This window comes from Cololabis saira, chromosome 5, assembly GCF_033807715.1.
Source record: "Cololabis saira isolate AMF1-May2022 chromosome 5, fColSai1.1, whole genome shotgun sequence".
NCBI classification, from domain to species: Eukaryota; Metazoa; Chordata; class Actinopteri; order Beloniformes; family Belonidae; genus Cololabis; species Cololabis saira.
The window spans coordinates 45,986,280-45,998,781 of NC_084591.1; the positions used below are offsets into that span (position 1 = coordinate 45,986,280).

The 12,502-nt window shown below is 40.6% G+C and overlaps 1 protein-coding gene across 2 annotated transcripts in view; it reads right to left on the reverse strand.

Moving 5' to 3' along the window:
* The window catches only part of LOC133444465 (transcription initiation factor TFIID subunit 4-like), a 38,921-nt gene extending 33,249 nt beyond the window's left edge, over positions 1-5,672 (reverse strand). For both annotated transcript variants that reach the window (XM_061722274.1, XM_061722273.1), the window contains exon 1: positions 4,622-5,672. In XM_061722274.1, coding sequence (XP_061578258.1) covers positions 4,622-5,660 — 1,039 coding nt within the window. In that variant the 5' untranslated portion in view covers positions 5,661-5,672. The remainder of the gene's footprint in view (positions 1-4,621) is intronic.
* Between the last annotated feature and the right edge of the window lie 6,830 nt (positions 5,673-12,502).

Sequence of the window (12,502 nt, forward strand, 5' to 3'; positions counted from 1 at the left end):
TGTGTGTGTCTATATGTATATAAATTAGAGGTGGGTGCAATTCATCGCGATGCATCACGTGACGATTTGGAATCGATTAATTAAAAAAAAAAATTTTTTTTTTTTTTTTTTTTTTTTTTAAGTTATCCTATCCAGATTCCAGACTGAATAAGCTGCTGAATCATTTCATTTTCAAGAATGCACATTTCTTATTGTTCACTTGAAATATGGCAGATATGTTTACACTAAATACATTTGATGGAAGTACATATCTTGTTTACTTGAATTAATGAACTCATTAAATCCAGGGCTTGACCGTTTTCAGTGTTTTCCACCAATAGAGGGCGCTCTCATGCAAGTGCAGCTTTCCCAAGTCAAAGAGCAAATGTTTACATAGTCATAAAATAAATTATTTTGTGTCTTTGAAAAATACATGTCAAATGTTCAAAAAACCTTGTTATTTACTTAATGAGTGTTGTTAGAGGAACTGAGTTAATTGATTGGCTATTTATTTACAAATGTATCCACAGACGAAGACAAAATCAATCTTGTAAGGAAAAAAGCATTAAAAATCACAATAATCGAAGAATCGTGGCACCAATAATTGAATAGAAAATCATTATAATCGAAGAATCGAAGCTCCAATAATCGAAATCTAATCGAATCGTGAGGTACCCTTGTTTGCACACCCCTAATATAAATCAGATGATTTTTTTTTTTTTTTATGCACACGCGCCAAGTAGACATTGTCGTGGAATTGCCACAGAATAATTTATGTTGTATTTTGTTCATTTCTACAGAAGAATATTTTTTTTATTAAAATTGTATATCGGCGGGCCGCTCGGTGGGTTAAGCAGCGGCTCATACTGAGGCTACAGTCCTCCTACAGCGGTCTCAGGTTCCAATCCCGGCCTGCACACCTTTGGTGCAAGTCGTCCCCATTCTCTCTCTATCCCCTTCCTGTCTGCAACTTAAATAAAGAGCCACTAGAACCCAAAAAATCGTTGGAAAAAAAAATAAATAAATTGTATATTGGTTATGCTAATCGACCTTTTATTGTCCTTTTTTTCTAAATGAGAATCGATAACAGAAACAATAGAGAACCGAACCATTAGGCAAAATCGAAAATGGAATTGGAATCGTAAAAGGCTTATCAATTCCCATCCCTTGTTGTCTGGTGGCCCTGTAAGGAAACTGATTCCACATAAATGAATTGCTCTCTTTGCTGTTACTTAATAAAATCCTTTACATCACTTCAAACAATACTGCAACATAAACATAACACAATCTCGATAGGATGATTCATTTCCTTATATCGTGATCTACATGTGCACAGCATCACTTGTAAAAGTTTTGAACTAAACAAGTTTTACTTGGACCAAAATACAGCTCAGTAAAGTTTCCGGAACTACACAAGGAAACAGCTAAGTTTTTGGATCGTTGACCGCAATGTGAGTTATTTCAATTTGGAGGATCTGTAGGGAGGACTTAAACTTGCATAATTAAAAATAAAACCAGAAATGTGTACATGTGGTTTTTCCTTTTCCTTATACGTGCATTCCTTGTTTTTACATTCCCTCTCTCCGTTTTACTTTACCTGATGCATTTCTGCCTCATTATGCAAATGAAGAGGGCTGCCCTTCTTGGTCCGGTTCCTGTACTATTGGTCAATAAACAGGAAGGAACAGGATCGGGCCAAAAATAAGACTATTGCGCAACCGCCAGTGACACATTGGGCAAAACATACATACTCCTCACATTGGTTCAAGTGTATGTACGATGCTGCTCTCACTGCCTTGTTGTTTACACAATCAGCCTTGACTGAAGACTGAATATTGTCTCATGGGTGAATTTCTAAAATGATCTATTAATGTTATGTGGTATAGGAGTTGTCAAAAGGACATTATAAAAAACAGCCAAAGAAGCTAGTGTATTAACTATGAATCTGGACATTATCATTATTATTTTTAGTCTTGCTAACGCACGTCAGGGACAGTAGGCCGTCCAATGAGTTGCTGTAGTAGCGCGAGTAGTCGCCGTCTCAGTTGCCAATTCAGATTGCGTTCAACAATCAAACACTTCTGCAGAACTTTTATTCAGCTGTGTTTCCTTGTGCAGTTTCTGAAACTTTACTGTGCTGTATTTTGGTCCGAGTAAAACTTATTTAGTTAAAAACTTTTACACGTGATGCTGTGCACATGTAGATCATAGTATAAGGAAATTAATCATCCTATCAAGATTGTTCAGTTATAAGTGCAGTTATATCAGAAATCAGATCAATAGCCGGTTTGGGATTGGATGTAGCCTCAAGGATCTGGACGCCGGTGTCCAGATCATTAAAAACAAAAATATATATACATTTCTGCTTTTATTTTTAATTATGTCAGTTTTGGTCCTCTGTACATCTGAACTAAACTGTGAGAAATTTTAAAACTGTTCTCAGCAGTGTCTCATCTGCAAGATGGTTCAAAACTAAAAACATTCTCTTGTCAAGTTTCACAAAGAACATATTCAAATATGATGATCAGGAGATACGAAATGTGAAATATTGATCATAAAACGTGAGTGAAAACTAATGTGGCTAACTTGGTATGAGAGGAACAACAGCTGCCGCTCGCTCTCATGCGGGAAGTTGTCAAACTTCATGGGTGTTCAAGTTGGAATGAAAATGCAGCTGAAACCAACCAGGATGTTTCTGTGCATCAAAAAAAATCAGAAAAATCAGCTTAACAACAAAGGTTCCTCGAGGTTCCACTAAAACCAACAGCTTCTCGTCTACAGTACCATCAAACCAAAATCTAATTCATCTTCACTGATGGGAACAAATACAGAAGCTGAAAGTCAGTACGTTTACATGCAGCAGTTCAATCGGATTCCTGATCGCATAAGACATCGTTCAGACTTTTAAACTGCATTTGAACACCTTAATCCGATCTACTTTGGACCTATATCGGACATTTAATAATCGGGTAGCAACACCTAGATAACTCGTTCAGTCAGAATGTTAACTCCATGTATACGGAGACATCAGATATTGCAGTCTGAGCAGCTGGAGAATTTCCTCTGGGGCTTCACCCGGAAGTGAAAGGAGACGGCGCGTGTTAAATAGTTGTTTAAACACCAACATGAAGATCGCAAAAGAGATCGCAGAAGGCGTAACATTGGCGCCAAACAAAACAACTGTCAACCGGAAGTGGCTCTTTGTTGAAATGGTTACCATGGTTACAGCGCCACATAGTGTCACGGAGTCAGCCATGCTCTGGACATTTATCCGATTCTGAACAGCATGTAAACTCAGGTCACGTTTACACGTAGCCGGGTATTTACAAAAACGGATATTTTCCCCTCTACGTTTTCAAAAATATCCTCGTTTACACGGACCCGCATGAAAACGCTGTTAACGTCATGCCAGCCAATCAGAATCCTGGAAAAAACATCAACAAATGACACGTGTAACTTCCAGTTAAGGCTGATTTATGGTTCCGCGTTACACCAACGCAGAGCCCACGGCGTAGGGTACGCGGCGACGCACACCGTACGGCGCGCATCGCCGCGTACCCTACGCCGTAGGCTCTGCGTCGATTTAACGCGGGACCATCATTCAGGCTTTACTTCCAAGACGGAACGAGTCTTTCGTGACAGAGAAGTGGAGTTACTTTTAAGTGTGACTTTAGAATATTAAACAGGTAAAATACAAGAAAATATTGACGGTGTCCAAACTAATTGTAAACACAGGTCGCACTCATGACGCTGGTGAGTTTCTGGTGCATAATGTGACGTTCTGAAGCTTAAATTTCCGTTTTTCCTCCGTTTTCCTCCGTTTTCCTCCGCTTTCCTCCGTTTAGACGCAAACGTGAAAACGGAGTTTTTGAAAATCTCCACTTTGGCCGGAGTTTTCAGAAATGATCGTTTTTGGGGGCTTTGAGCTGCGTTTTCGTGTAAACGAACGGCCAAAACGCATGAAAACGCCTCCGTTTTGGCTCCGTGTAAACGGGGCCTCAGACAAGTGATTGGGTCTTCTGGATGTTTATCTGATACCATCAGAAATCCTGCTGCATGTAAACGTACTGAGTGATATCCCACGATTTGGGCTGAAAGATTACTGCTGATTGTTCTGTTCATCTATAACACTGACATTACAACTCTGTTGATCCATTTCTTTTTGATTTTCCACAGGAAGATGTATTCACAGCTGATCGACAGGTGTCTAAACTTTAAAATCACAACTCAAAGCACGTGTAAACTGTGTGTATTATTTTGATTATCGATCCTTTGCTTCATCTCACAGAGGAAACATCTCAACGTAAAAAAAATCTTCCTCTAATACACTAGTACACACTGACACCACAAAATGGGTGAGTGACAACATCTCCAAAGGACCTGAAGAACTTGAGAAACAGGTAACCCAGGGGTGTCCAAAGTCGGTCCCGGAGGGCCGGTGTCCCGCATGTTTTAGATGTGTCAAACCGTGATACAAGGAGCTTGGTCATCAACAGAACTATCCAGACTTTGATGACAAGCTCGTCCGTTAATCAGAATCAGGTGTGTTGATGCAGGGAAACATCTAAAACATGCAGGACACTGGCCCTCCAGGACCCACTCCGGGTCACCCCTGGCTCTGACCCCGTGGGCCTCCACTCACCCGGGGGGATGGTGAAGCCGGGCGGCAGCTGGATGGTGGTCTGCTGCTGGGGCCGCACGGCCAGGGTGGGCTGGGGGGCCGGGGAGCGGGTCAGGCTGGCCACCAGCCCGGGTCTCTGCTGCTGGATGGAGGTGGCCCCGCTCACGGGGGGGCCCGCCTGCCTCACCACGGCCACGGCGGGCTGGGTGACCCCGTTCATGATGGGCTTGGCAGCACCCATGGGTGCAGGGCTGGTGCCGGGCTGGGTGATGATGGGGGAGGGGGCTGCAGGGGGGGTGCTGGTCAGGATCACGGAGTTGGAGCCCAGGTTGCCCGGCTGGGCGGGCTGCACCAGGATCTTGGTGTGGTTCATGACCTGAGGGGCGGAGCTGGAGGGGGGGGCACCCCCACCCCCCACACCCCCCGCCTTGGGGTCCACCCCGTTCACCGGGCTGGGCTGCAGGGCCACCGGGGGCTGGGGCACCGGGAACCCGGGCTGGGACCCCGCGGAGGAGGCGACGATCGCGGAGCCGGAGCCGGTCCCGGCGGGGGGGGGCACCCCGGGCGAGTTGGCCAACTTTGCAGCCCCCGTGTTGCCGCCGTTCAGGCTCAGCAGCCCGGGAGAGGAGACCCCGGTCCCCGCGGAGCTGGCTCCGGAGCCGCCGGGCTGAGTGGCCAAAGTTACGGGGACGGGCGAAGCCGTCGGTCCCGCCGTCTGCAGGCTGGCCCCGGCGGTCCCCGCGGCCCCGGGGGCCCCGGCAGAGGTAGAGGAGGGGACGGGCTTGCCGGAGAGCGGCTCCGGCTCCAGGGTCGAGCCCGCTCTCGGATGCCCTTGTTGCGGCGGCTGCTCCGCGGAGGACCCCGCTGGATCACCGCGCACTTTCCCTGAGAACTGGCCGCCGGCGACCGCCGCCGCGTCCCGCTTCCCGTCGGAATACGACGCCGCGGGAGGCTTCCTGTCGCCCAGCTGGGACTCCAGGGAGCCGACCAGGTCGCTGACCGCCTTCTCGTCCACCTCGTTGAAGAGCATGTCCTCCAGTGGGTCGGAGGCTCCCGCCATCTTTGATGCTGGACCGTTGTGCAAATCGGTTTTTAGAATGTACGCATGCGCGCAGGATCCGGCTCGCTCCAGAACGTAGAAAAGGGTTGAATAGATTTGCTCTGATCTCACCTGCTGTTCTTTACTACGGAACAGCGTTAGGGACATGCAGGAGAAAACATGTTTGGAGAGGGGAAGGTTTTTTTTTTAATTGTGCACTTTGAGAAAAAAGTCGAAATGTCGAGATTAATGTTGAAATTGCCCTTATTTTTAACAGCTTGTGCTTTTTATTATTTTACTTATTTTTTATCATCTTATTCATAATTTGATTTGATCTTATTTGTTATTTACTGTCTAATTATGTCTCGCCGCCTTTAATATCAATGTAAAGCACTTTGAATTACCTTGTGTTGAATTGTGCTATATAAATAAACTTGCCTTGCCTTGAAATACAATTTCGAGAAAAATGTCAAAATGTCAAGAAAAAAGTCGAAATGTCGAGAATAATGTTGACATACAATTTCAAGAATAAAGTCGAAATTTCGCCTTTTTTCTGAACATTTCAACTTTATTCTCGACATTTCGACTTTTTTCTCAACATTTCAACTTCATTCACGACATTTCAACTTTTTTCTTAACATTTCAACTTTATTCACGAAATTTTGACTTTTTTCTCGACATTTCGACTTTTTTTCTCAACATTTCAACTTTTTTCTCGACATTTCAACTTTATTCACGAACTTTTGACTTTTTTCTCAACATTTCGACTTTTCTCTCGACATTTCGACTTTTTTCACAAAATTTAGACTTTTTTCTCACCATTTCGACTTTTCTCGAAATTGTGCTTCAACATTAATCTCGACATTTCAACTTTTTTCTCGACATTTCAACTCTATTCACAAAATTTCGAATTTTTTCCCAACATTTCGACTTTTTTCTCGACATTTCAACTTTTTTCTCAATATTTCCACTTTATTCACGAAATTTTGACTTTTTTCTCAACATTTCGACTTTTCTCTCGACATTTCGACTTTTTTCTCAACATTTCGTGCATTTGTGCGTAATGCATAATGAAAAAAAATCTTCCTCTTCTAATATATTATTTTTATTTTTCTCCTGCCTGGCTCTAATACTCTTCCGTACTTTACTTTCAAGTGAAGGCAGCGCGTAAAACCTGAATCAGACAAAAAAGGGTGAAAAATGGTTTACCTCACGTTAAACGCAGGTTGGAATGTTTTAATCTTCAAAATCAGGACAAACTACACACAATGCATTTAACCGATTGTAAGCGACATAAAAAACATTGTTAAAGAGCCAAATAAAGTGTTTAACTAAAAGGTTGTTGTAAAACAAAAAAATCAAAGAAGGAATACAATCAGAGAAACAAAAAATATTATTAAAAGTTACTTTTAAAATTGAACAACAATAGTAATTAAAGCTGCAAGCAGCGATGATCGGGCCCTCGCACTCACGGCCACCGCCCCCCATAAGCATATCAGAAATGACACCACCCACGACTTCATATGTCAAACCATTCAAAAGTTATAGCAGAAAAAAGGGACAACCAATCAGAAGAAGGGGCGGGGCTAATTCTGGCCAATGAAGGTCAAGGACTCCATACATAATCTGATGACACCACCCACGACTCTCTATGTCAAACCATTCAAAAGTTATAGTAGAAAATCGGGACAACCAATCAGAAGAAGGGGCGGGGCTAATTCAGGCCAAAGAAGGTCAAGGACTCAATACAGCGTCCAATGACACCACCCACGACTCTCTATGTCAAACCATTCAAAAGTTATAACAGAAAATAGGGAGAACCAATCAGAAGAAGAGGCGGGGCTAATTCAGGCCAATGAAGCTCAAGGACTCAATACTGATTCAGATGACATCACCCACGACTCTCTATGTCAAAACATTCAAAATTTATAGCAGGAAATATGGACAACCAATCAAAAGAAGGGGCGGAGCTAATTTTCACCAATTATGGTCAAGGACTCAATATCGAGTCCCATGACACCACTCACAACTCTCTATGTCAAACCATTCAAAAGTTATGGCAGAGAATAGTATTCTAGGGGGCGCTGTTGAGCCGTTAGGCCACGCTCATTAATGCAAACCATGAAATATCAAATGTATCGCCAAGCCTGGCTTGCATGCAAAATTTGGTGACTATCAAATATGGACCAATCACATGAAGGGGGGGCGCGCCTTTTGGCGTCTAGCGTCGCCACGGTAACACTTTTGAAACAGAAAAGTAATGCGTGGTGTCAGAGGATGGAGACGCACATTTTGATGTATAACACACCTGGGTGCACGTTACGGTTCGGGCCGTATTAATTGCCGAAGGAAGGCATACATTTCGTCAAAATGACACGATTAATTCAAAATGGCTGACTTCCTGTTCGGTTTCTCGACATGACGCCCAGAGACTTTTCTTTAAGTTGCGCCATGATACAGGTGTGTACCGATTTTCGTGCATGTACGACAAATCGCATTGTGGGGCTTGAGGCACAAAGTTTTCTAGGGGGCGCTGTTGAGCCATTAGGCCACGCCCATTAATGCAAACCATTAAATATCAAATTTTTCGCCAGGCCTGACTTGCATGCAAAATTTGGTGACTTTTTGGGCACGTTTAGGGGGGCAAAAAGGCCCTCCTTTTGTCAGAAAAATAATAATAATAACGCGAAGAATTCCTACAGATACAATAGGGCCTTCGCACTGTAAGTGCTCGGGCCCTAATAATAACAATAACAAAAACAAAACAGAAGATATTTTGATGTGACCAGAATTGCTAAATGTTTTGCTGTATCAAGTAGAAGTTACACCTGTGACCCTCTTAATCTTTAGTTTTAAAGTAACTGAGAAATAATCCATATAAATCAAAACTTAGTCACCGCAGCATGACTGAAAATTAGAAATATATACATACTCTATTTTTATAAGTAATAGATACAAAGAGATGCAGTATAGGATTCTTCATAGGCAACATAGAACACCTGAAATCTTAAACAAATTTGATCCCAGCAGGTCCCCATTATGCATTAAATGCAAAAAGGAGATTGGTACCTACATACACTGTTTCTGGGAATGTCCCAAGATTGCTAGATTTTGGTCCTATGTGGCTAAAGAATTGAGTTCAATTATGAAGTCTACTATCTGTAAAGATCCTGGACAGTTTCTATTAGGGCTGCCGTCAAAATTTGGAGTATTGGATCCTGGTAGAGCCAAGCTACTTAGTAAACTTCTCTGCGTAGCTAGAAAATGTATTCTGTTCAATTGGATTCATGAGAAACCTCCATCAGTAACCCAATGGTATAGAGAAATCTACAGAGTTCTTCCGATGGAAAGACTCAGTGCCAAATTAAAAGATAGGGAAGATAACTTCATGAAAATGTGGTGGCCTCTCATAGACCATTTGCCTAGGGATCTATCTGCCTTGATTTATAAAGGAAGCGATTCTTTGGATTTTAGACCCCCAGCTGTACTCTTGCAGTTTACCTTCTGATGTGCTCGGTGTGTGCTGTGTGTACTACACAATATAACTTTTTTTTAATTTACACAGTAACTGTGTTGTATCTATAGATGTGTCGATTGCCCTTTTCTTTTTCCTTTTTTTCTTTTCTTTTTGTTTGTATTGTATTCTGTTTTTGATTTATACCTTTTGTGTTAATACTGAAAATCAATAAAATATTATTATGAAAAAAAAAAGAAATATATACATGTACACAACTAATTGGAAGTTGATCAATATGATGATTCTATATGAAACTTTATACTCTCCAAACAGAGTTTCAAACATATGTATGAAAGATGTAGAGTAGGCACAGGGCTCTGAAGTGCTAGACCAGGGGTCGGCAACCCAAAATGTTGAAAGAGCCTTATTGGACCAAAGACACAAAAAACAAATATGTCTGGAGCCGCAAAAAATGAAAAGTCTTGTATAAGCGAAGAATGAAAGCAAATGCCGAAAGGCGAAATGTCGAGAAAAAACTCTAAATGTCTAAAAGTCTTGTATAAGCCTTAGAATGAAGGCAACACATGCTGCATGTATCTATATTAGTTATAACTGGGGAAGATTTTTTTTTCATTATGCACTTCGAGAAAAAAGTCGAAATGTCATGATTAATGTTGAAGTACAATCTTGAGAAAATTCGAAATGTTGAGAAAAAAAGTCAAAATTTCGAGAAAAATGTTGAAATGTCGAGAAAAAAGTCAAAATGTCAAGATTACCAGTAAAAAGGAATGGAAAACGGTAGAAAATAGAGGAAAAAGGGGAAAAAAAGGAAAAAGAAAAGAAAGAAAAAAGAAAAAAAGATAAAAAAGGAAAAAGAAGAAAAGAAAGAAAAAAGAGAAAAAAAAAGAAAAAAAGAAAAAGAACAAAAAGGTCACACATTTTTGAAAAAGCTCCAGGGAGCCACTAGGGCGGCGCTAAAGAGCCACTAGGGCTCTAGAGCCGCGGGTTGACCAAATAGCAATGAAAGTGCTATCTATATTCATATTTAGTGTAAACTTGTTCTGTCTGCCTGGCCCTCACAACATTTCACAGCCCACACTAGGCCAAGCTCATAAACTGGGACATGAGCTCTTGTCAATGGTATAACTGGGTCCCAGTGCCAAGATTAGCCCATCTCATTGCCAAATGTTTCATCTATCTAGGAATTTTTTTCACAGTTTTACACATTTTCTGTCCGAAGGCTAAAGCCCGGATATATTGTAAAAAGTGCAGCAGAAAAACACAACAGCCAGACGTGTAGTGGATGATAACACACATGGATGAGACTGAGGGATGCTGCTGATATGACCCTTTGTGTTCGGGGGCGTTTATTAAAATTGGAGCAACATTAGTTCTCCTTCTAGATCTCATCAGAACTGTCACTGCAGCATTTTGGATCAGTGGCAGGCTTTTTAGAGATCTAAAAACGTATTTTAATCATGAATTCAAAAACAAATCCTGGTCAAAGGTTTCTTGATATAAAAATGTGTATTCTTCTGCAATTATTACATGAACATAACATGAAAAACGGTAGGTAAAAACTCCCCTTTAGGAGGGAAGAAACCTTGAGCAGGACCTGGGGGGTATGGGGGGGCCTCCTACATCAGGTACAATACAGGTGTTCCTCTAAAGCCAATATTACATTAAGATGAATTACTTTTGCTGAAGTAACATTTTATTTACATTCATAGTGTAGAGTACTTTTACATTTGTTTGATGGACTGGTGATCAATACAGATCTGAACAGGATGGATGGATGGATGGATGGATGGATGGATGGATGGATGGATGGATGGATGGATGGATGGATGGATGGATGGATGGATGGATGGATGGATGGATGGATGGATGGATGGATGGATGGATGGATGGATGGTGAACCATGAAGGAAGGAAGCAGTGTGGTACTTGGACTTTGTCATCTTTCTTACGTTACTTTTCCTTTCTTCTCCTGCTTAATATTAAAGCCTTCTGAGTAATTTTTTATTTTTATTTTTTTTTTTATTATTGAACACAATTTATAAACAATAAAATCACATTTTATACAAACTGCTAGTAGAGGAAATATAATATAAGAAAATAGAAAATTTGGAGTATCATGAACAAGAGACATGTAAACAAAAAATAAGAGACAAGTAAAGTTAATACAAAGGAACAGTAAGACATTTTAAAGCAAATAGCATCAACATTTCCGAAAGAGACTTAAAATAAAAGATACTATATTTTTTTGCAGAGTTATTTGACTTAATATTTTTTATAGAGACAAAAAAACTTTTGAAAACATTTATAAAACATTGGAAAGAGGCTTCATTTTTCTCCACTTACTACAATATATGTGGTATTTAGCCAGTGAGAGAATGACATTAACCAAGAAGGACACTGATTTGTCAATTGTATCTATATAAAAAATAATGTTAGCGATTTCTAATTTTGGAATGTCATTCATTTTTAAAGATAACCAATTTCTAATTTCACGCCCAAAGATTTGTAAGACAGGACACAATAGAAACATGTGATCAATTGATTCTTCAGATTCATTACAAAAAGCACAGGGGTCAACTTCAAATTTAAATCTTTGTCTCAAAAATACAGCGGTTGGATACATTTTTTTAATCAATTTAAAATTAGTTTCTTTGACTTTGGGGGGAACGGGCCATTTCATATAGTTTGAGTGGCTTTTTCTAATGTAGACAAACTTAAAGACTGTGAAGTGTCAGAATATAACCCTCTGTGATAGTCGTTAAATGATCTCCACTTAAAGACAGCACTTATAAACTTGTTATTACATTTCTTATCCAATAATCCATAATCCTCAATAACTAACACAGGATGTGTTGTCTCCATATCTCCACACATTAGAGCACTTTTAATCAAATGAATAAGTGGCAGGGGAATGGCTTTACAAACCAGAGGTGTCAAGTAACGAAATACAAATACTTTGTTACCTTACTTAAGTAGAAATTTTGGTTATCTATACTTCACTGGAGTAATTATTTTTCAGACGACTTTTTACTTTTACTCCTTACATTTTCACGCAATTATCTGTACTTTTTACTCCTTACATTTTAAAAACAGCCTCGTTACTCTATTTCATTTTGGTCTTTAAATAAAAACTATCCAGTTAAATTGCTCCATCCGGATAGAGTGAATTTGGTTGTGGTTGTTTCAGATGTTCTTGTCCAGTTTTGTTCTTACATCCGTTCCCTCAGATTCCTGCAACTAAACTTGGATGTACATTCCAATAAAGGTTAGGATAAATGATAACATGCCTCTGAAGTTTGACTTTTTGCACCATTACAATACTTATAGGCAACTAGTCATCATATCTCCTGCTCTCTGAAACACATGTTAATGCTCAATAGTACACA